The sequence below is a fragment of the Schistocerca cancellata genome, chromosome 8 (assembly GCF_023864275.1).
Source record: "Schistocerca cancellata isolate TAMUIC-IGC-003103 chromosome 8, iqSchCanc2.1, whole genome shotgun sequence".
Taxonomy (NCBI): Eukaryota; Metazoa; Arthropoda; class Insecta; order Orthoptera; family Acrididae; genus Schistocerca; species Schistocerca cancellata.
This window is the reverse complement of record NC_064633.1, coordinates 17,978,298-18,001,512: the sequence shown is the minus strand read 5'-3', so window position 1 is coordinate 18,001,512 and position 23,215 is coordinate 17,978,298. Positions and strand designations below refer to the sequence as shown.

The window sequence follows — 23,215 nt, the reverse complement described above, 5'->3', positions numbered from 1 at the left end:
TTAAAACAACAGCTGATTCCTCAAACTGGGGGGCTATCAAGTACAGGGTCCCACAGGGTTCGGTCTTAGGGCCTTTACTGTTCTTGATATACATTAATGACTTACCATTCCACATTGATGAATATGCACAGTTAGTTCTTTTTGCTGATGATACAAGTATAGTAATAACATCCAAAAACCAAGAACTAAGTGATGTAATTGCAAATGATGTTTTTCACAAAATTATTAAGTGGTTCGCAGCAAACAGACTCTTTTTAAATTTTGATAAAACACAGTATATACTGTTCCGTACAGTAAATGGCACAACTCCAGTAATAAATATAGACTTTGAACAGAAGTCTGTAGCTAAGGTAGAATTTTCAAAATGTTTAGGTGTGTCCATTGATGAGAGGTTAAACTGGAAGCAACACATTGATGGTCTGCTGAAACGTCTGAGTTCAGCTACGTATGCTATTAGGGTTATTGCAAATCTTGGTGATAAGAATCTCAGTAAATTAGCTTACTATGCCTACTTTCATTCACTACTTTCGTATGGCATCATATTCTGGGGTAATTCATCATTGAGTAGAAAAGTATTCATTGCTCAAAAATGTGTAATGAGAATAATTGCTGGAGCCCACTCACGGTCATCCTGCAGACATCTATTTAAGGATCTAGGGATCCTCACAGTAACCTCACAGTATATATATTCACTTATGAAATTTGTTGTTAATAATCCAACCCAGTTCAAAAGTAATACCAGTGTGCATAGCTATAACACCAGGAGAAAGAATGATCTTCACTATGCAGGGTTAAATCTGACTTTGGCACAGAAAGGGGTTAATTATGCTGCCACAAAAGTCTTTGGTCACCTACCAAACAGCATCAAAAGCCTGACAGATAGCCAACTAACATTTAAAAATAAATTTAAAGAATTTCTAGATGACAACTCCTTCTACTCATTGGCTGAATTTTTAGATATAAATTAATGGGGGGAAAAACTTAAACATTAGTGTCATGCAAGATTTTGTGTAATGTAATATCTTGTACAGACATCTTTTATTAACCTGAAACATTCCACATCATTACGAAATGTTGTATTCATGATCTATGGAACAAGTATTAATCTAATCTAATCTGTTATACATAATAGTGTGCAAAGTACAATGCTGGTTCTAGAAGTTGTGAAGTGCATTCACGTATCTAGCAGCTACACTCATGAGTCTAGCGGAGAATACAATGGCTTCATATTCCGCATCCTTGGAAGACATCTACATATTTTTGAGTTGTTTTCCCAATAAAATGAAAAGAGGTGCAGTAATGTGCATGACAATGTTACGAAAAAGGTCAGTCAAAAAGAAAAAAACAAATTTCAATTGTTTATTATGGACAAGCTATGAAACACAGAAACACATTGCGATGTCACTGACTAGAGAAAGGTTCAAAGTTTTATGTTCCCAGAGACAGTAAGATAATGCCACACCTCAAGTTGGAAATGAGGCAGCACATTGTCCTACATACAAATTAAATCACTGGACTCTTCACGAAGTTGGCAAAACAACAGTTTTGCAGCATGTACAGGTATGACATTCCTGTCACAGTTTCATCTACAAACCTGAAAGTCCCAGAAACTGTGTGAACAGAAATGGCACGAAACATATTTAGTTTTCATTGAGTCTCTTTCAAGTTCACAATGTCATCAGAATTTTGTGGCCACCAAATTCTTATGTTATGGTTATTTTTGTACTTGCAATTTATATGTAGCTCTACACAAGTGCATATTCCTTTTTTTCACTGTTGATACATGAGACTGCTACCAAACGTAATTCTAGAAGCTAATTATCATAGAGATGTTTTGGAAAATGAACCCATCATAAATGGGTAATAATAGCAGTTTACAGTGTGGATAAGGACTGTAATAAATTGGTTCCTGTAGTTGTAGTATGCAATGCCAGTTCTATAAATTCCTTATCAAAGCAAGAGCATTCATGTAGTCTACAATAACTTTATATCACAGAAGTATTCAAAATCTGAAAACTCATATATCTCACAAGCCCACTTCTCTTAGTATTAACAATTATCCTTATTCACACTGCAATTTACCATCACTATTTTTATTATACAACCAAGTATCAAAATACTTTTAAAGAATGGTATAAAGAAAGGTTGGTATGAATTTGATCAGTACTTAGATTTAAATGAATATAGTAATTGTGGTACCTGGATGGGGGCAGGATGTTTCTTCTTTGGAGGAGGCTGTATTACTTTTATCTTGTTGCTGTCTTGAATTATGGGAGATTCTGGTTGCGCATGATCACAGTCTTTTGGTTTTGCACCTGGTCGTCTTGCTGCTTCTTCCTTGGCTTTCAGCTTATTGAGAGAAATAAAGAAAAAAAGGATTATGCAGTCAGTCCTTTGATCACAGAAACCAATCCTGTTTACTAATAAATGCATACTGTATCTTGAAAATCCTATCAATTAAAAGAACCTCCCAAAATGTGAACTGAATCAAGAGTTATAGCATATGTATCCAACAATAACAAATATTATTTATTACTCTTTTTCTGTATATGTTATTACTAAGAGGGATCTTGGCATGCTCTACATATGCGCAAATGCTTGAAAGGAAACATATTGGTCATTAATAACATGAACTATATTTCATTGAAGAATGTCCTTTACAAAGTAGGTAATATGTAGAAGTTTATCTCAGCTTTCTAAATATTTTATTCAATATTCTCATAAAAATCAAATAAGATTCAAATGATGTTGAGAAGAAGGCATGCATTTTGTAATGGTACGAAGAATTGATTATTAATATGTGTTGCAGTTTTTTTTGTGTTATAGAACAAATGCACATCAAAAATCAAGATGATTTCGGTTTGACTGAGGACAAAAGAAAGATGGACAATGAAAATGAAAATCAATCGTAAGTGAATTCATCTAGTGTACCATCATTATTGCAGATACTGGTAAGCAACAATAGCAACCCCCAGTGACTGACTAACTTAAAGTCTCTCTCTCTCTCTATCTGTGTGTTTGTGTGTGTGTGTGTGTGTTTTTATTTATTCTGTTGCTGTCTTGAATAATAGGAGATTCTCGTTGCACATAATTACAGTCTCTTGGTTTTGTACTCCGTTGTCCCGCTTCTTCTTCCTTGATTTTCAGCTCATTGAGAGAAAGAAGGAAGGTTGCAGTCACTTTATGACACACACACATAGCCTAGAGGTATGTCTTTTGTGAATGAATATGTCAAAATGAATGGTTCACTAAGGCGAACAGGAGAACTGAGGACTGACTTCTAAAGAACAGTCATTCACCATCTACTTTGGTTGGTCTTGTTCTTTTTAAGGTATCACTCATTCCTCATTCCAGTTCCACCATTCCTAGTTCAATATTGAATTGTCATCCATTTCATTCATTTCATTTTTTGTTAATACTGCTCTTTACTTAGGCAATTACTAATTATACAGTAATCAGTTAAAAAACTTACATCACTGTATATTGTGTCTTTGCCTCTTTTAATTTTCCACTCTTTTATAATATTAACTAACATGTAATAAGCTTATACTTTATCAAATTCAATTGTTCCATATTATGTGCACCTTTAAAAAGGTGTAGCATACAAAGAATCTGCAGTTCGCACCAAGCTATCATAAAATACAGTTACTAAGTCAGTGCTTGTGACAGAAAACATAAACATCATGTGATTTTCAGTTCATGTTCCGCCATTAGAATATCATGTAGTGTCAAGCCTCTGTGTGTCATTATGTAATTTTCAGTTCAGTTTAGCTCACACTATGCACTCTACTAGTGAAATTTAGTTTGCCACTTCTGAAATTTTTGAATGTTTCTTAATTAGTGTAATTATTATCCTGCATTTTACGGAAGGGGGGTATTATATGCCAATAAATATGAGGCAAAAGAAAATCATCTAAACAACATTATGTGTTTTCTTTAACAAATATCCATCAATTCCATTAATAGGAAGAGGACAATTCGAGAAGTCTGGTTATTACATTTCCACGTTAGTTACATGTGGTGCCCCAAGATATGGTCACCATTTTTGGAGAGAGTCAGCCAATGGGAAGTTCGTTGGATGTAAACATAGTGGTATGGGTTAGAACACTGAGGGCAGCAATAAATGTAGAAAGAATTAATGTAAAAGTATTTATTTTGTTAACAATGTTACGGAAAGAATAGATTGCTACTCACTGTAAGGATGACATGTTTTGCTACAACCAGGCCTAATGAAAAGACTGTTACACACTTAGATTTTGGCCAAAGCTGTCTTCCGTAAAGAAAGGAAAACGCACACATATTCATACAAGAAGGCAAATCTAATGCACATATAACTGCTATCTCAAGTCACTCTGACCATATTGTTGATATTCTGTTAATTTTTATTTTTAATTTATTTTATTATCCATCTTTAGGCATTAAAAATGTAATTGATGTCGTCATTTGTGTACATATACAGTTGTCATAACTAACAGAAAAGGTGTAATATATTGTAGATCATTATTGTCTAATAAGATACAAAAATTTGTCCTTGATGCTGCACAAGGTATTTGCATTATATTTACATGTATAAGTTTAATCTAAGTGAAACTATATTAGAACCGGTACTTAAGATCATCTTTAGTGCACATTATAAACTCTTCTATTGTATAAAAAGCTTTTTCTCTAAGCCATTTCTTTGTGACACTTTTAAACTCATTCAGTGACACATTATGTGCCTCTATTGGCAACATGTTAAATAGTTTTACTCCCATGTACCTGTAACTATCTTGAGTTTTCTTTAGTCTAGCAACTGGGATGTCAATTTGCTGTTTATACGTGTGTCATGGTGATGGATAGATTGTCATAGTTTGTGACTGTGTTGGTTTTCTTTTGTGTGTATCAGACAACTTAGTATAAAGAGGGCTGCAACTGTTAGTATTGTTAGACTTTTGAAATATGGTCTGCAAGACTCGTTATTTCTGACTCCATGGATGCATCTGACTGCCTTCTTTTGCCAAATGAAAACTTGTTTTGCTCCGGGTGAGTTTCCCCACAACAAAGTGGCATATGTTAAATGGGTGTAGAAAAAGGCATAGTATGCATTGAGTAATAACTTACCACTAACACATGACCTTAGTTTACCTAACAAATATGTCACACGTGCTAACTTAGTACAAATATAATCGGTATGACTCTTCCACGTTAATTTTGAGTCAAGATGCATTCCAAGTAGTTTAGCTGAAACACAATCAATCTTATCACTCTTAACACACAAGCTAAAGAGAATATTTACAGTTGTATCATGCTTTATATGGAAGTCATTGAGTTGGAATGTCTTGATGGCTGCTCTGAGATGAGCCTCACTTTCCTCGTTTAATTTTCCTAAATCTTTCCCTGCTGTAACAAAAGTTGTATCATCTGCATAGAGTGTGGATTTACATAACATGGTGCTGGGCAAGTCATTTACATATATTATAAAAAGTAAAGGTCCAAACACAGAGCCTTGTCGTACACCCTGCATGATATCCAAGACATTTGACCTCACATTGTTAAAATGCACAATTTGTTTCCTGTCGCTCAGATAGGATCTGATCAGAGATAGTTCTGAGCCTCTAATACCATAGCAGCGCAGTTTTCTAGTAGTATCCTGTGACTGAAAGAGTCAAACGCCTTGCTGAGGTCCACAAGAGTGGCATTAACTGATAATCCTGATTCTAATGATGACAATATATATGAAACAACATCTTCAACTGCTTTTGCCATTGACAGCCCGGACATGAAGCCATACTGAGAGTCACTAAGAATATTATGCACAGACAGATGTTGACTGGTTTGGAGCTGTATGCAATATTCCACTACTTTTGATATGTTGGGTACAAGGGAGACTGGACGGTAATTATTAGGACAAGACTTGTCACCTTTCTTGTGCAGTGGAGTAACGACTGCCATTTTTAAGGATGAAGGGAAACAGCCACTTATAAACATCTGTTTCATAAGAGAACAGAGTGGATGTGCTATTACATCTGCTATTTTTTTTTTATTACAAAATTGGAGAGACCATAAATGTCTTCCGATTTTGAGTAACTTAATTTTGCTATTGCAGTTTTAATATCTGTTACTTTTACTTCTTTCCATTTAAACACAGGAACCATATCCTCAAAATTTTGTAGAAATGAATTTCTATTATTTGAGATATGGTTGTTGTCACATTTATGGATATGTTCATTTGCAGCACTGTTATTCATACTGGCATCATTAATGAAGAAGGTGTTGAAATCATCCAGTGTGATACAAGCATCACATGAATTATTTTTGTTAACATCTTTATTTCTACCCAGATGAGTCTTGATAACAGTCCAGGCTGCTTTGCATTTATTTTGGGACTTATTAATATAATCATCATTTGCCTTGCACTTGCTTAACCTAATTTCTGACTTGTATTTGTTCCTCAAACTGATGTAGTTTGCTTTTTTGGCTTCACTATTTTTTGATTTGTCATAGGAAATCATTAACAGCATTCTGAGCCTTTGTAGGTCAGGTGTGAACCAGTTATGCACTGATGTGAGACCATGTTTCCTCATAGTTCCCTTATTTTTTCTCATTACTTTAGGGCAGCAAGTTTTAAATTTATCTGACAATGCACTAATGAATAATGTAAACACTTTTTCAATATGATTACTTTCCAGCAGAATGTAATTCCAATTTGTCATCTTTATTTGTGTTCTGTAGTTATCAATGTTCTCTTCATTCAAAAGCCTAATGTGCTTAATTTTATTGGAGACAGATGCTGGCTCTTTTGTTATCTATTTTAAATAAATACCTTTATGGTCTGATAAAAAATGAGTATTGACTAGCACTAGTTCATACCGATTTGTGTCAACATTTGTGATTACATTATCAAGGCAGGCAGACTGTCTTGTTGGGTTTTCATTAATGCAGTGCAGGTCATGTGATCTTAGCATATTCAGAAGATTAAGTTGTTTAGGTGTGTTCTGCCTTATATCAATATTTATGTCACTAAAAATTAAAATCCTATATTTAGGGCACTTATCGAGGTGTAGTACCAGTTTCTGTAAGGCCTGTGCAAATACTTCAACATCATTATCAGGTGTGCAGTATACAGACACAATTATGAGTTGTGGGCAGTAACATTGCTGCTATTTCCAGTACATTTTCTATACACTAATCATTAACACTAAGGGTGCTGTAATCCAAGTCTATACCACTACTAACATATATAGAGGCTCCCCCATAGTTGTGTGTTGGTCTACAATTGTGTGTTGTTACTAAATCAAAGCCTGGGGGTACATATAACTGCAGTTGGTCTTAACTTAACCAGTGTTCATTGATACATAATATAATATTCTTGTTCACTCCTAACAAAAAACTCAGGTCATCAGTTTTGTTTCTTAATGACCTGATATTTATATGTACCTACAAATAATAATGAGTCATCCTCACAAAGGGGTAGGTCTGGATTCCTCTGTAGGAGTATATCAGTTTGTTCACTTTGCTTGTACATTCTTCTGTCACTTGTTGATTGTTTACTTACATCTCTGGCTAGTTTCTTGATCGTGTTGGATCCAGATGATGACGAGATGATTTCCCTGGTGCCATCCATAAAAAATCACTGCTCCTCTATGGAACATTTCTCACTCTAGAAGATGCACATACAGTAGCTTGTTTGTTTTTACTCATGTCTTGCGTACTTGCTTTTCTCACTTTTACAGCTTGATTGCTTACTCTCACTGGCTGAACACTTACATTTAAATCATCTGCTCATTGAATGTTCTTATTCACTGACTGAAAATTTCCTTTTAACTGACCCACTTGACCTGGAGATGACAACATGACATTTATATGTGTAGATGATGTGCTGACAGTTCCTGGAGACTTTCTTCTTTGCTGGGAAGTGGACCGGATAATGGTTTCACTTCTGTTTATATGTGTAGTTGGTGCGCAGACAGTTTCTGGTGATTTTCTTCTCTGCTGAAAAGTGGACCCGATAACAGTGTCACTTCTGTTTATCATATGAACACCCTGTCCCAAAACTGGTGTCATCATATGACTGCAGTTTACTGAGGAGGCAGCTACCTTTGTCAATGTTGCCCTCCATGTGCACCTAGCAGAAGTAGCGATAGTTTTGCATACTTTCTGTTTTCCTTTTGCGTTGAGATGCATCCCATGTTTTGTGCAGTCTTCTCTATATAGAAGTTGGTTCAAATTGATTACAGTGACGTTTGTACATGGAGATGCCAGGTCCATTATAATACAGTTAAGATTGTACACCATATAGTTGTGGACTTTCCATTTTTTTAATTTATTTTGTTGCATATTCAATAACTGTTATCAAGATGAATGATGAAAAAGATAGGGAAAAATATTATACAGCAAAGAAAAGGAATCATTTAGCGAAAGGGACTGTCAAATGATGATAAAAATGTTAGCAAAAATGAACAGCAGCCTAAATTTAAAGACAGAGAAATTTAGTAGAATATCAATAGATTTAAGAAATAAATAAAGGAATGTTGTCAAAAACTATCTACTAGCATTAGGGATTTACATTCACAATTAGTATCTTTCACTGGTAATGTGTCCAGTGAACAAAACATTAATAGCATTTGTTATTAGCAGGTGGAAGTTGTTGATTCTTGTTGGGCTGAGTTGACAGAAGCAGGATGAATGTTTTATAATAATGATGATGAGAAAACAGGTGATGATGATGTGAAAAATATAGCATTACTTGAGACAATTGTTAAAACAAATATTGATGCAGTAAAACTCATTGTGGCAGAATACCAAGTTGAAGGGGAATGCGAACAATTTCAAAACTGACAATAAGTTAAATGAATTGCAGCTAGTTGAATTAAATGTAAGTAAAGTCAAGACAGAATGAATGCAGTTTCAATAGGTACAGAATGACAAACTAAATAAAAGTTTGACTAAATTCCCAGTAGTAAACGTAGCCAAAATTTTCAAATTTGACAACGAAGTAAACAATGGTCAGACGGCAGCTTTCAATGTGTGTCTAATGTTCAATAAAATGGTTTTTTTAATTTTGAAATATTCGAGGATTTTGGTGTCTGTTTTATTGTACTTGAAATTGATTTAAAAAGCCCAATGCTTTCAGACTAGGCTGGAGGCAGAGGTCAGCTGAATTTTGAGCAAGAATACACTGTCTGGTGAATAGAGAATTCTTAGCTGGGTGAATACATTCTTCATATCTTGGTTCACTCTCTCTTTCCATAGAACTGTCTGTAGATTGTTAGAATAATGTAATTGTCTCCTACTACATTTGATGAACGTCAGCGCTACAATGTAAGGGGACTTTTTGTGCTCCAATGAATACTAACTATATCTCGGAGGATGCAGCCAAAAAATATTTCAACTGACATAAAAAAGAAAAATGTTTAATTTTGTTTCTGAAAGATATATTAATGATGAAATTCCCCACAGTATACTGAATCTTTTGGAGCTAAAAACAATGCTAAAAATTTGAGCTAAGCCACAATATGAAAGAATGTGAAAATTACATGAAAATATTATTGGAAAATTTGATGAGTGCAGTAACTGGTCTAGGGCACGATAAGCATAATTGTTTTCTGAATTTTACATGACATTTGACCAAAGGTCAAGTGATTTTAAGTTGGTATGAGCTTAGTCAAGTGTGGCTTGTATGCTGTGTCAGTATCTGATCACAAAATTCGGGAGTTGTTAAAATATGATGATACTGAAGTTTTAACTTCAGTAATTTTGCCTGGAATGATCCATGTCATGTTTCCTGTGATACAAGTTAGTGTACATGCCAGTGGATTTGGGTGTTGCAAATGATTAGATGAAATTTATGAAGCACACTCTGAGGTAGTTGGTTGTCAGCCTTGAGGGTTTTTTTTTTTGTCTTTTTTTTTATTAAGAAAGTACAGAGGCATACTATGGGGTAGTAACATTGTTGTATGTGAAGTAATTGCTTACTGAGCACTATTCTCAAAGATTTTCTGGTTCAGTGAATCACGCACAGGCAAACACAGTTCGGACCTGAGTTATTATAGACAGCATATTTTGCCCGTATATATTGTTAGTGATGTAACTGTTGGGACCACGCTGCCCTAGTTGAATCATTTCAAAGTGGAAATTCAAACTGCTACCATTACTTGTGTAGTAAAAGTGATGAGTGACATTTGATTTAGGTTTTGCTTGTTGATACACGACACACCAATACCTGAGATGGTCTATATTACAAAAATCTGAAATTTAAATTCAGATATAAAAAGTGGTGGTGGCACATAGGATTTATTTTGAGTTCTTTTCCCATCTTGCTCAGTGTGAGGGGCTACTCCCCCCCCCCCTCCCCGCCCCCCGCAATATTTGATCACTAAAAAGCAATTACATTTAAAAGAAAAGAAAATAAACTTTCATTAGTTAAAAATAAATTTTAGTCTCTGAGTAGCCGTATAGCCACAACATTCTGCAAGTAGTGAAAGCATGCTCAAATCAGTGATTAGATCTAGACAATTGGATCGAGAATGGTCAAACCAAAGAAGGTCAATTTCATAACAGGCTGGACTTGAAATATTACAATTAATTAAATCCTGGAGAAGACGCGAATATTTTGAAAAGGTTTACCAAAGGAATGAACCGATATACATCTAAAGATTATACTAAACTTGTGGAATGAATAAGCAGAGATGATGCTTAAAGATGATTATCTATGTTGTTTTAGTAACAATTTGTATCTCTGGAATTGTATGCTAGAATATGTCCTTTTTGTATTAATAAGCTTAAATTAAATAAGATTCATTTAATGGAAGGTGTTCTTTAGTGCTGGGAGGTAGAATTACCAATTCAAACATGCAAATGATTACTTATGCGTGACATTGTTGATCGTACAGTTTTTCTAGGAATCTGTGTTTTTCTGAAAGGCTGGATAGAATTCTATTGCATCTCTCCATGAGTAATTATCAATTTTATTTTATTTACATATTTTTTCCTCAATTTTCTCATGTACTGGGGTGGGATAGTACCTGAACATTTTAACAGGGTTAGTTATATGGAGAATCATAGGCTGTCATTCGGGCACAGTGCAGACACCCCCCCCCCTCATCTTCTACTAGTAGATGCTAAGGTTTTAGGTAGTACAAGTTGCTATTCAAGGTAGAAGCATGTCTCGCTTCCTTGATACTGTGCAGATGAAAGGTGGTTGTGTAGGAACCTTGATTTATGGTAGTAGTGACAGAGAAAAGATCACATATTGTGCACCACCAAAAACGTCACTGCCAAAGTAAACTGTTCAATCAGGGCCAGTAGCATGGTGTCCATAATGACAATCTAATGGAACAGCCCTTAAAGACTGCACATGTTGAAACTGATCCCATTCTCATTGTCAGTCATGTGGTAACCAAGTAATACATGAAACCCATCAAAATTACACAAATATGGCTTTGTTCATAAACCTCTAAACAGTGGTGGAAATAAGCCTCTAATGACTCCACACGTAACAAGACAAAAGAATCATACAGAAGATGCAAAATAAACGATACATAGAACAGCTGATGTGAATGGTACAAACTAAAAGAATGTAGTGGGAGTGAGTCAGTCCTGTTCCATGCATATATAGGGGTGGTATGTCAGTAGATGGCATGGTGGAGACTGTATCACTGGCATGCTTCCTACAGGCACCCTCCAGTGGCTAGCCTGTGCTGATACAGTTGGTGATTGATTTACGTACACATGCACAGCAACACTGCACTTGGTGCACTCACACTCACATGCACTAGTAGCAGGATACAGCATTTTTATATGGGCTCATGGTTGTCAGAATTATGATGAAGCATTTGAGGCAAAATAGTAGGAAATAATACCAACTTCTAATTAAATACTATGCAGTTGGTAACAAAAAACTAACAGAAGACATTAATGTGTCAATCAAAAAAATAAGATTTCACGAATCACATATATTAACAAAAGAGCAACAAAACAATTTATTTGATCTTTTATTTAAATATAAGATTGTGTTTTCTGACAAGCCAGGAGTGATCGGAGATTACATATGCAGCTTTAAGACAAAAGATCATGAACCATTCTTTTGCAGGCCATACCCAGTTCCAATACGTTTAAGACCATCTGTGAACAAAGACATAACTAAGATGGTAGAAAATAAGTTAAAAGACAGGAGTCTAAGCATTTATAATAACGCTTTATTACCTCGATGGTTCTGATGGATGGGTATTGGTAGGTAAAACTGCATAATGACTCAAGAAAATATACTGTTTTTCTCCTTGATGGCAAATCTTATCAGTTTAAAGTATTACCTTTCACTTCACACATATTGGCCTCAGTGTTCATATGAGAACTAATTGTAGCTTTTGGTAAGGAACTGCTCGAAGAATTAAATATATATGTAAATGATATATTAGTAGTATCTAAGACTTGGGAAGAACTCTTTACTATTAACTAAAATGCTTGACAAATTTTATGGAAAAGGCATCCGTAATAAACTTTCAAAATCACACTTTGGACATTTCTGGGACACTGTAGGAACAAAAGGAATTACACCAGATTGAGAAAGAATTAGAGCCATCAAAGACTGCCCACAACCAAAAAACGCAAACAGTGTTAAAATCTATTTTGAGTTTAGCTGGATTCTATCACTGATACATAAATGACCAATCAATGAATGATCTAATGTTACCATCATTGTTAAGATAAAGAGCAAAGTAGATATTGGATGAAGGAGCACAAGAAGCATCTAATAATGTTAAAGAAGTGTTAGTCAATGCACCTATCTTGAAACACCCAGTGATGAATGAAGCTTTTAAGTTAGCAACCGATGCTTCTGAGTATGTTATTGCTCAGGAATTGTTTCAAAGGAAGCACAATCCAGCATTATGAGATCATGGGACAGTATCTTTCACTAGTACGAGTCTTAACAAGAAAATAAGCATGAGCTTAACTACACAGCAACAGAAAAGGAATTGTTGGCAACTGTATGGATCACGCAAAACTTTCAAACACTCATCTGGGGACCTAGTACTGTAATACAGATGGACCACCAAGCCTTAGTCTTTATTATGGAAAGCAGTCTATTTCACAATAGATTAATTCACTAGGCCTTATTGCTACAAAAATATCAAATAGAAATAAATTATATAAAAGATTCAGAGAATACAGTAGCAGATGCATTTTCATAATTGCCATTAGGCATGAATGATTACACGTACTGGTGGACTAGGAGTTATCTTTCAATGAATTTTCTGATTATAAGCTACACTAATGATGAAGTGAGGAGATTAGCATTGCGAGTAAAACAGTAATAAAAACTGATGAATATTTTGGTAATAAACAAGAAAGATGTGAACAGACATCACTATTATTAGAAGCCAAGACTATGTGGACGATAGCTGAGGATGCACTGTTTGAGCAATTACAAGTTGATAAAATGCAGTGGAGATTATGCATTCCACAAATTAGGGAGAGTTTCCTCATATTGTTTATAAATAAATTATACACATTTGTACATCAAAACCCATGTGAATGAGTCATGAAAAAGACTGGATGTATATGTGGGACATACTGGTCTGATAGACATACAATTTTGGCGCAGATGATCCTCGAGTTCCACGTAATCTAGAATGAGTACGACATATGTCTACAGGACTACCCCTGTAGAAGTGATGAATAAAAATTTTGTCAGTGAGCCATTATTAAAACTATTTAAATGACCTACTTTAAGAAAGATGGACTCAAAATAAGCTACATAAGACAGTAGATAATAACCTACACAGACAGGTAGAATTATGACTAAGGAAATACTGTGAGGGAACACAAAGGTCATAATTCCAAACAAATGACTTAGTTCTAGTCAGAGGATTTTGTCAGAGTACAAACTTAAAGAAGCAAATGAGTAAGTTTTTCCTAGGTATGGTGGACAGAGAGAATGCACATCCTAAAGCAGTGTTTTTGATGGATCCAAGAACTGTTCAAGAAAAAGGACTTACAGTATTGATACATTAAAGAAATTCATAAACTCAGGAGAATCTGATCTTTGTAGTGGAACTGAATTCCCCACAACAGCTACTATGTGTTATAAAATGCAAGGTAGCAATAAACAAATAACGAGTACACAACTGTTATACAGAGCAAAGGAATAAATCTTATAAAACATTAAGTTCAGCATCATGGTGAATTACTCTTCAGGTAGGGGACCTTGGATTAGGGGTTGGGAAGGGAATCAGTCTTTGAGTCTATCATCTTTCTTTATTCAATCTTAACACACATATTCTTTTTCTTCCTCCTTTTTTCTTCTCTGTTAGGAGTACCAACACTATTCTCCCTCTTTCCATGTGCATACATTACTATCGTTGTAATGTTTCACGTATTCATATCACATAGTGGTGATTACAGCTGTATATACAGGAGTAAGTCAGAGATATATGGTATCACACTCATATTGCACGGACATGGACAGATGACATGGACAGTTAGAATTAATTCAATCATACTTAAAGGCTCATCACATTATCGGGGAGGGGAAGATGCAGAGTAGTACATGCGACTCTGGGAAGGATATTATGCAATCCTAACATGTAAATACAGGAGGTAAGGTACATAGGACAGGTGTATATGGCAACTAGTATTGCTTGGCTAATAAGAAGAATGTTGCACTATTATGTGATTATGTGGGAAGTAGGAACATCACAGTGATCATGTATTAGTGAGGGTGGGGGGAGAATGGTGTATTATATAGCATGGTAAGGTCGTTGTGCTAAGGAGAAATTTCAACATTGGAAATAGGAGAACAAGACCGCTTGGCCACCACTGAACAACTGTTCACTAGTGCAGAGTCTGTTACAGAAACCCTCTGTGCTATATCACTATGGCTTTTGGCTACATATGATATGTCAAAGTCTGCTGGAAAAGTTTATCTTGTGGCTTGCGAAATCTGAAACATACATGCAATTTGCAGCACTGCAGACAGCGAGGGATCAAACTGTCTTAAGGTCTCTGTGCAGACCCCCTATCTGCACCTTAGAGAATAACTACAGCATGTATTAAAATTCCCACGTATGACTGATCACACACATGCGTGAATGTACATTTTATACTCAACTCTGCAAATCTGCAATTCAAGATGCAACATTTACATTGTCTGAATTCTAGCCCCACTGCAACCACATGTATTTTGTTGGAAAAATTATCAGCTCAGATAAGAAAGAGAATATGTCAGATAATGGTCACATGGAGAGATCAAGTAATGGAGCTACCTTTTCAGCTAAGTGATATAACTATGGATTTTTACACAGCGTAAAGACCCACTGGTGGTCTGGACATCTGATATCAGTTGGCTGAAAGTGCTGAAGTCATTCTTTATATACTTCCGATTGTTCTTGTATTAAAATTCCCACATATGATTGATCACACACACGTGTGAATGTACATTTTCTACTAACTCTAAATGACTGAAATATGAGGGTAAGTTTCTCATATTTTTTACAAATAGAAAACATTGTTTATTGTTATTAATTTATACATCGTTGAAAAGCTTACACTTTTGTCTATTTTTCAACATAGTCTCCATTTTTTTGACGCACTTTTGTATTCCTAAGACGAAGAAGTCTCCCGCCAACATGCTGATGAAGTGTGTGACCTCTGCTTGGACTTTAATTGTAGCTCTTTAAGTGTTCCTTTAGCTTGGGGAAGAGTGATAATCGCTGGGGGCTACGTCTGGGCTGTACGGAGGATGGGGCATAACTGTCCACCCAAATTTCTTCAAAAGCTCCTGTGTTTGACAAGCAACATGGGGTCAAGCTTTGTTGTGAAGAAGCACTACTCCCTCCTTCAGATGTTCTATCTGGTGATTCTGGATTGCTAGCCAGAGTTTGGTCAATGTTTCACAATATCTCTCTGAGTTTATTGTCATCCCAAGCTGCATGAAATCGATAAGTAGTACCCCCTTCCAATTCCAAAACACAGTCGCCATAACCTTTCCTGCCGACTGTGTTTGTTTGAATTTCTTTGGTGGTTGTGAATCAGAGTGATGCCACTGAAAAGATTGTTGTTTTGTTTCGGAACTTGTCCAATGTCTTATGCATAAGCTGCTATGTAGACAACAGGACCAATAAAATACAATCTACAATCTACAACCCGTGTTTCACCTCCCACGATGATATAGTCCAACAATTTCTCCTTGTTGCCTCCCCCCTCACATTGTTGAAGAAATTTGCGAGCACAGTCAAGGGGTTGCTCCTGGTGTCTGTCTATCAGCATCCGGGGGACCCAGCCAGCACACATCTTGCAATAACCCAGTGTTTCTGTTAAAGTTCTTTCAATTGTGCAGTGGGAAGCTTCAGGAATGCATTCAACAAATTCACAGACAGTGACCCTCCGATCTTTTAGCAGCTCACTGTTGATCTTCTGGACTATCGCATCTGAAACTGGCGGTCTTCCACTCCGTTCTTCATCGTGAACTGCCATGTGACCCTCAGCAAAAGCCCTGTACCATTTGCAGATGTTCTTAACGGACATGCATTCTTCACCAAAAAAACTGAGTCAGTTGCCAATGAATTTCCACAGGGGGTAACTTCCTTGTATGGAGAAACCGGATTACTACTCGAACCTCGCACTTAGTGGGAGCGACGATCAACTCTTCCATCTCTGACAGCTACCAAGCCAACACTGAGCAACATAGCAAATCGTGGATGGGTGGGCTCAGTTCAAGAGTGGGGGAACCACTGCACATGGCGCTGTTGTCAGATTTGTTGATCTAACCAATACGGGCTCTGCGTCTGAAACTCGGCCATGGACTGACTGTGTTGGGACCAAAAATCAGGCCCTTACATATTATCACAATAGTAGGCACTGAAACTACAAAACATTGTTTGATGTTTAATTTACAGAAATCAAAATTAAAATTTAACTCATTAAATTAACTGAATACATTGGAAAAATCCTTTTTTTTAACAGTTTCTTCTACTACAAGAATGAAGCTGAATTATTTGTTAAAATCATCAAATTAACAAATACAGTTACGCAAACAATACTTTTGATGAAAATGGATATTACTTTGGAATTAATTAAGAGCGGCTTTGCTAACATGTTTTCAAATAGAGCCAAATAGATCCTTTAAGAATACTATTAGTTGTTCCTCCAAATGTTTACATTATACTTGTTTATACATCAACAATAGAATTTAAATTATGAAACAATCACTGATTTCATCCTATAATGAAAGTATTAATTAGGAATAGTCGAAATAAATTATAAAATCAATTACATACATAAAACTAAGCACAAAATTAGATCCGGTGTTATATTCTGTAAAACTGAGGGCCAACCTTTCTCTTATATGAAAACGGAGATTATACTCATGTATGTTAATAGTAATCAGTCAAAGATGAGAAAATGAATCTTTAAGGAGGCGGATGGCAAAAGAAGAGGAGAAGTAAAAATATCCCAGCTTGCTTCATCACAACACATTTTCACTAGCACAACTCACACATATGACCACCGAGGCTGGACTGCAAGCAACTGCGCTTATTGGGTAAAGCAATCTGGGTGGTGGACATAAAGAGGAAGATGATGTGGGGAAAGGGAGGAATAGCAAAATAAGGGTGGGGGAAGGAAAAGTCCAGCTTGTGGGTGCATGCAGAGACATGATGGGGACAGGGTAGGCAGCTAGGAACTATCACATAATTACAGTGGGCAGGGGGTGTGTGTGTGTGGGGGGGGGGGGGGGGGTAGGGGGATGAGATGAGGTGAGTGCACAAGGAAAAAAGCAGAATAGGGAAAAAAAGACTAATGGGTGCATTGGTGAAATAGAAAGCTGTGTAGTACTGGAATGGGAGGAGGGAAGGTGATTGGTGGGAAAAAGACTGGGACTAAGGACAGCTGAGACCAGGGCATTACAGGAAAGTAGTATATATTAAATATTACAGAGAAAGTTCCCACATTCTCAATTTGGAAAAGTTGATGTTGAAAGGAAGGATTCACATGGTGCAGGCTGTGACACAGTCATTGCAGTAAAGAACATTGTGCTGGGCAGCATGCTCAGCAAATGGGTGGACCACCTATGTTTTGGCCAAAATTTGTCAGGGCCATACATGCAGACAGACATCTTGTTGGCTATCATGGCCATGTAGAACACAACACAGTGTTGTAGATCACATGATTGCTTTCACAGGTAGCCCTGCCGTCGATGGGATAAGTGATGCTTGTGGCTGGACTGGAGCAAGTGGATGTGGAACGATGTATGGGCAAGCACTGCATTCAGGTCTATTGCAGGGATATGAACATGAACAAGGGGTTGGGAGCAGAGGTGGAGTAAGGATGGACAAGGAATAAGTGATGCTTGTGACTGGACTGGAGCAAGTGGATGTGGGACGATGTATGGGCAAGCACTGCATTCAGGTCTATTGCAGGGATATGAACATGAACAAGGTGTTGGGAGCAGAGGTGGAGTAAGGATGGACAAGGGTACTGTGTAGGTTTGGTGGGTGGCAGAATACCACTGTGGGAGTGGTGGGAAGGATAGTGGGTAGAACAGTCCTCACTTCAGGGCATGACGAAAGGTAGTCAAAACCCTGGTGCTACAGCCCAGGGTGGTGTGAGGGTAATTTCAGCCTATGAAGGCCTCAGCAAGGCCCTTGGAATATTTGGTGAGGGACTGCTTGTCACTACAGCTGTGACAACAGATGCGGCTAGGCTGTATGGAAGGGACTTCTTGGTATGAAATGGGTGATAGCTGTCAAAGCGGATATATTTCTGGTGGTTGAAATGTTTGACATGGATGGAGGTACTCATGTAGCCATCTTTGGGGTGGAGCTCAACATAAAGGAAAATGGCTTGTTTGGTTGAGAGGGACAACGTAAGTAAATGGGGGAGAAGGTGTTGACGTTTGGAGGAATATGGACTGGGTGACCTCAATGTCAGTCCAGATCAAGATGATGTCATGAGTGGATCTGAACCAGGTAAGGGGTTTTGGCTTCTGGGTGGCTGGGAAGGATTTCTCTAGATGGTGCATGAATAGGCTGACATAAGATGGCATGTGTTGCCTATTACTGTACTTTGGATTTGCCTGTAGGTGATGTGTTCAGAGGCGTAGTTATGTGTGAGGATATAGTTGGTATGGTGATCAGGTTGTAGGTGTGGAGTCTGTTGGATGTTGGGAAAGGTAGCATGTTGTGAACTGTGGTACTGACATAAGTTAATTGTATTTTCAGATTATGAGTGCCCCAATGAAAGTTAATCACACTGGTGTGAACATAACAAATAACATTATAATCTGAATAATAAACTCAAGTGAAATTAAGTTTAAATAAGATCTTGAGATTTTCAGGTAAGTGTTACATGCCAACAGATAAATGTACTGAAAATAAGATAAAAACTGACTGTTTGTGGGAGTAGACAAAAACATAAAAACTGGGAAGAATTCACTTGCTATGTCACAAAAGGAACTATATATTCTATTGTACACTATGTGAATTATACCAATAAGTGCTTTGTTGTAACACAGTGATGTGTGTAAAATACTCTTACAAACAGATCAAGGGTATGGCCACAGGAACCAGAATGGATCCTTCCTATGCTGACCCTTTCATGGGTGGCATGGAGGGGGCTTTCCTAGCATCCATAAGCATTCAGCCCCTGGTTTGGTTAAGATACATTGATGGCATCTTTGCCATATGAATTCATGGTGAGGCTGACCTGTTAAAATTCCTGGAATCTCTAAATTCCTTCTCCCAATTAAAATTTCACATGGTCCTACTCCAAATTCCATGCCACTTTCCCTGATGTTGATCTCATCCACACTGAAGGCCAGCTACACCCTTCTGTCCACATTAAACATACTAACAAACAGCAGTACTTACATTCTGACAGCTACTATCCTCTCCACGTCAAAAGTTCCCTCCCATACAGCCATGGCATTCAAGGCAAACGTATTTGTTTGGATGCAGGCTCCTTACAGCAGTACATCACCATTCTCACCTCAGCATAGACTCCTTACAGCAACACATCACCATTCTCACCTCAGAATTCACTGAACTAGTTACCCCACCAGCCTAGTTCAAAAGTAGATTTCTCAGGTCCTCACATCCGATCTTGGTACTGCTGGTCCCTCCAAAAAACAACTTTGGAGCGCACCACTTTTGACCCATTATTATCCTGGTCTTGAATGTATTAATCAGCTAACTCGACAAGGGCATGACTGTCTAAAATAATGACCTGAAATGAGATCCATTTTGCCCACCACGCGTAGAATATCTTTCCGTTGCCCTCCCAGTCTCTGCAATATCCTTGTCAGACCCTATGCTCATTATGCACCCATCTCCCTACCGTATGGCTCCTTCCCCTGTGACCATGCCTGCTGCAAGACTTGTCCTATGCACCCTCCTACTACTACCTATACCAGCTCTGTAACTGGCAAAACATATTACTGTCAAAGGGAGAGCCAACTGTGAAATGATACATGTCTTATACCAGCTGTTATGTAAACACTGTTCGGCCTTTTACATCGGCATGACCACCACCAAGTGATCAGTTAGGATGAATGGGCATAGGCAGTTGGTGTATACCGGCAACACACAATAACCTGTTGCAGAGCATGCTCAACAACATGACAGTTGTCACCTCAGTGCCTGTTTCACCACACATGCCATTTGGATTCTTCACCCAAACCTGTTTCTCATTACTCCACAGGTGGGAACTAGCACTATAACGTGGCCTTGACTCTTACCACCCACCTGACCTTAATTAACACTAATTTCTTCTGTCCCAGCATTCGTTCACAGTAACTACTCCTTTCTTCACTCCATTTTAGTTTACTACACCTTTCATTTTCTGACCTGTCTATTTTTTGCCATTCCCCCTCTCACATCTGTTACATAAAATGCACTTAGCTTTTCACTCTTACTAACTGATGTTTTAGTAGTGAACTCTGTCTTCCATATTGACCTGTCTTCCATCTTTAAGCTCTCAAGTTTTCAAATCTCACCTGGTGCAGTCCCCAACAATCAGTTTTTCCTTCTCATACTGTCTGGTAAATCTCCCCTCACCCGGGGTTTCGGGTTGCTGCTCTGAACTGTAACCGTTTCCCAAAACCACTCTTCCTTCTCCTTCAGAAGAAGGAGCCACTGGCTTCAAAAGCTTGTAAAATTAAACAGTTTTTGTGTGTGTTCGCCTGTCACCACTTAGTGAGTAGATGTTTTATCTATCCATTTGCATTATATTTGTTTCATTGTATTCTTTAACAAATCTTTTGTACAACAAATAAAATGATTTGAAGATTGCATTTAATAAGATGGTCATCATACTCCATCTCACACTCACATTACAATAAAATAAGGGTGACATGAAATTTAGTAACCAGAAAATAGCACTGGCAGAAATAGTGACACTATTAAATCATTAGCCACCAAATTAATGATTACTTCCCCCAGCAGCAGGAAAAGTTAAACCCAAAATCAACAAACAAATATAGATGCACTAGATTTACTTGTGCATAGACTGCATGCACTATCAACAGGCATTAAATTAAAAAAACATCCCAAGAAGATTATGGATTTCATCACATCATTAAAAAAATAGTAATTTTGGTTATCATGCTGTTTCTAGAATGATACTGAAATCTTGTGTTGAAATGATAGGGTTACCCTTAAGTTATCATGTAATTGATAAATGATTTTGAGCATATTTCCTGACAGACTTAAATTTGCTTTAGTAACATCCACCTATAAAAGTGAAGAGAAGCAAACCACCTCTAATTACACACCTGTTTTGCTCCATCCAGTTTGATACGTGTTTGGAAAAGTGGTAGATACTCACTCATATATACACTGACAGAATATTGACTCATTTAACTGAGTGGAACTTGCTACCTGTCTCTCAGATTGCTCTTCATAAAGGATTCTCTGGAGAGTAAGTAATATCAGATGCTAGCAGAACTAAACAAGATAAAATATCCTTTTAGCATATTCTGTGAAATTATGAAAGGCTTTCAGTGTGTACACCATAAAATTCTACATTGAAAATTAAAGTGTTACAGTATATGCAGCACACCTATTGCATGAATGGCTTCTTATACTGGTAACAGAAACTGGAGCATCTCCTTGACAGGCTGAGTTACAGGCATGACACCAAGCTCAGAATGAGGGAACATTACACTTGGGATCCCACAAGGATCAGTACTGGGTCAACTCTTGCTTTTAATTGACTGCCATGGTTTTCCAATGAGTTTAAAAAGTGGTTCAAAATCTATAATAATGTTTGCTGATGACACAAACATACTGATCAAAGATATAAAACCATCCTTAAAAGCTACAGTGTCAGCTGACTGCTGGACAGGCCTACAAGTGGTTCACAGCTAACATTTTAAGCTTTAATGACATAATGATTCATACTGTGTGATGCTCATCAAGCAATAATGAGATGCTAGTACCAGAAGTACACATTGATGGTCATACTTGAACTGAAACACACTGCATGTAATTCCTTGTGGGTCAGTTACATTGAACATTAACATATAGATAAACAAATCAAGAAACTGAGTGACTGCCTCTACAGCCAAATGGTTAACATTGCTGCCTTTGGTGGGGAAGGACCAGTGTCTGATTCCCAGTACCTCAGATTTTTCTGAGGTTGGGAGGTCTGGAATGGAGTCCACACAGACTTGTGATGCTAAATGACGAGCTGCATCATCAGGACTTATCTACTTGCAATAATGGCTGGAGGGATTGGTGTCATACTGAGCAGATGCACCAAGATCATAAAGGGCTCCATGTACTGCCTCGTAGGCAGAGGTCAACCAGTTGGAACAGGACTTAGGCCAAATCTCTGAGTGGTGCTTAAATTTAAGTTCATATTCAAGTTTACATTTAGGAACAGTTCAGCATGTTTAGTCTTTACAAATATCACTCAATATGTTGACCTGAAGACGTGTGTTCGCTTATTCTGCATGTTTTCACTCCCTTAGATCTTATGGAATCATCTTCTGCAGCAGTGCACCTAAAATTAATAAAGCATTTATTTGGAAAAAGTAAGCAGTAAGTTTACCATGTAAAGTAGCTAACAGTTCATTCACAGAAGCATTTCTAAAGATATTGGAATTCTGAGACTCACTTCTCAAAATAGCCTACTGGATTGGTGCATAAGTTCTTAGCATTTTCACGTACATTTAATATACACAACAGACACACATAACAGAGACTCTAGTCATCAATAAAAAATTCCCCTTCACTATTTA

At 37.2% G+C, this 23,215-nt stretch overlaps 1 protein-coding gene across 1 annotated transcript in view; it reads right to left on the bottom strand.

Moving 5' to 3' along the window:
• The window catches only part of LOC126094980 (tubulin polyglutamylase ttll6), a 274,712-nt gene that overhangs the window by 19,787 nt on the left and 231,710 nt on the right, over positions 1–23,215 (bottom strand). Inside the window, exon 15 of the mRNA XM_049909635.1 lies at positions 2,200–2,349. Within this exon, the coding sequence (XP_049765592.1) occupies positions 2,200–2,349 (150 nt within the window). The remainder of the gene's footprint in view (positions 1–2,199; positions 2,350–23,215) is intronic.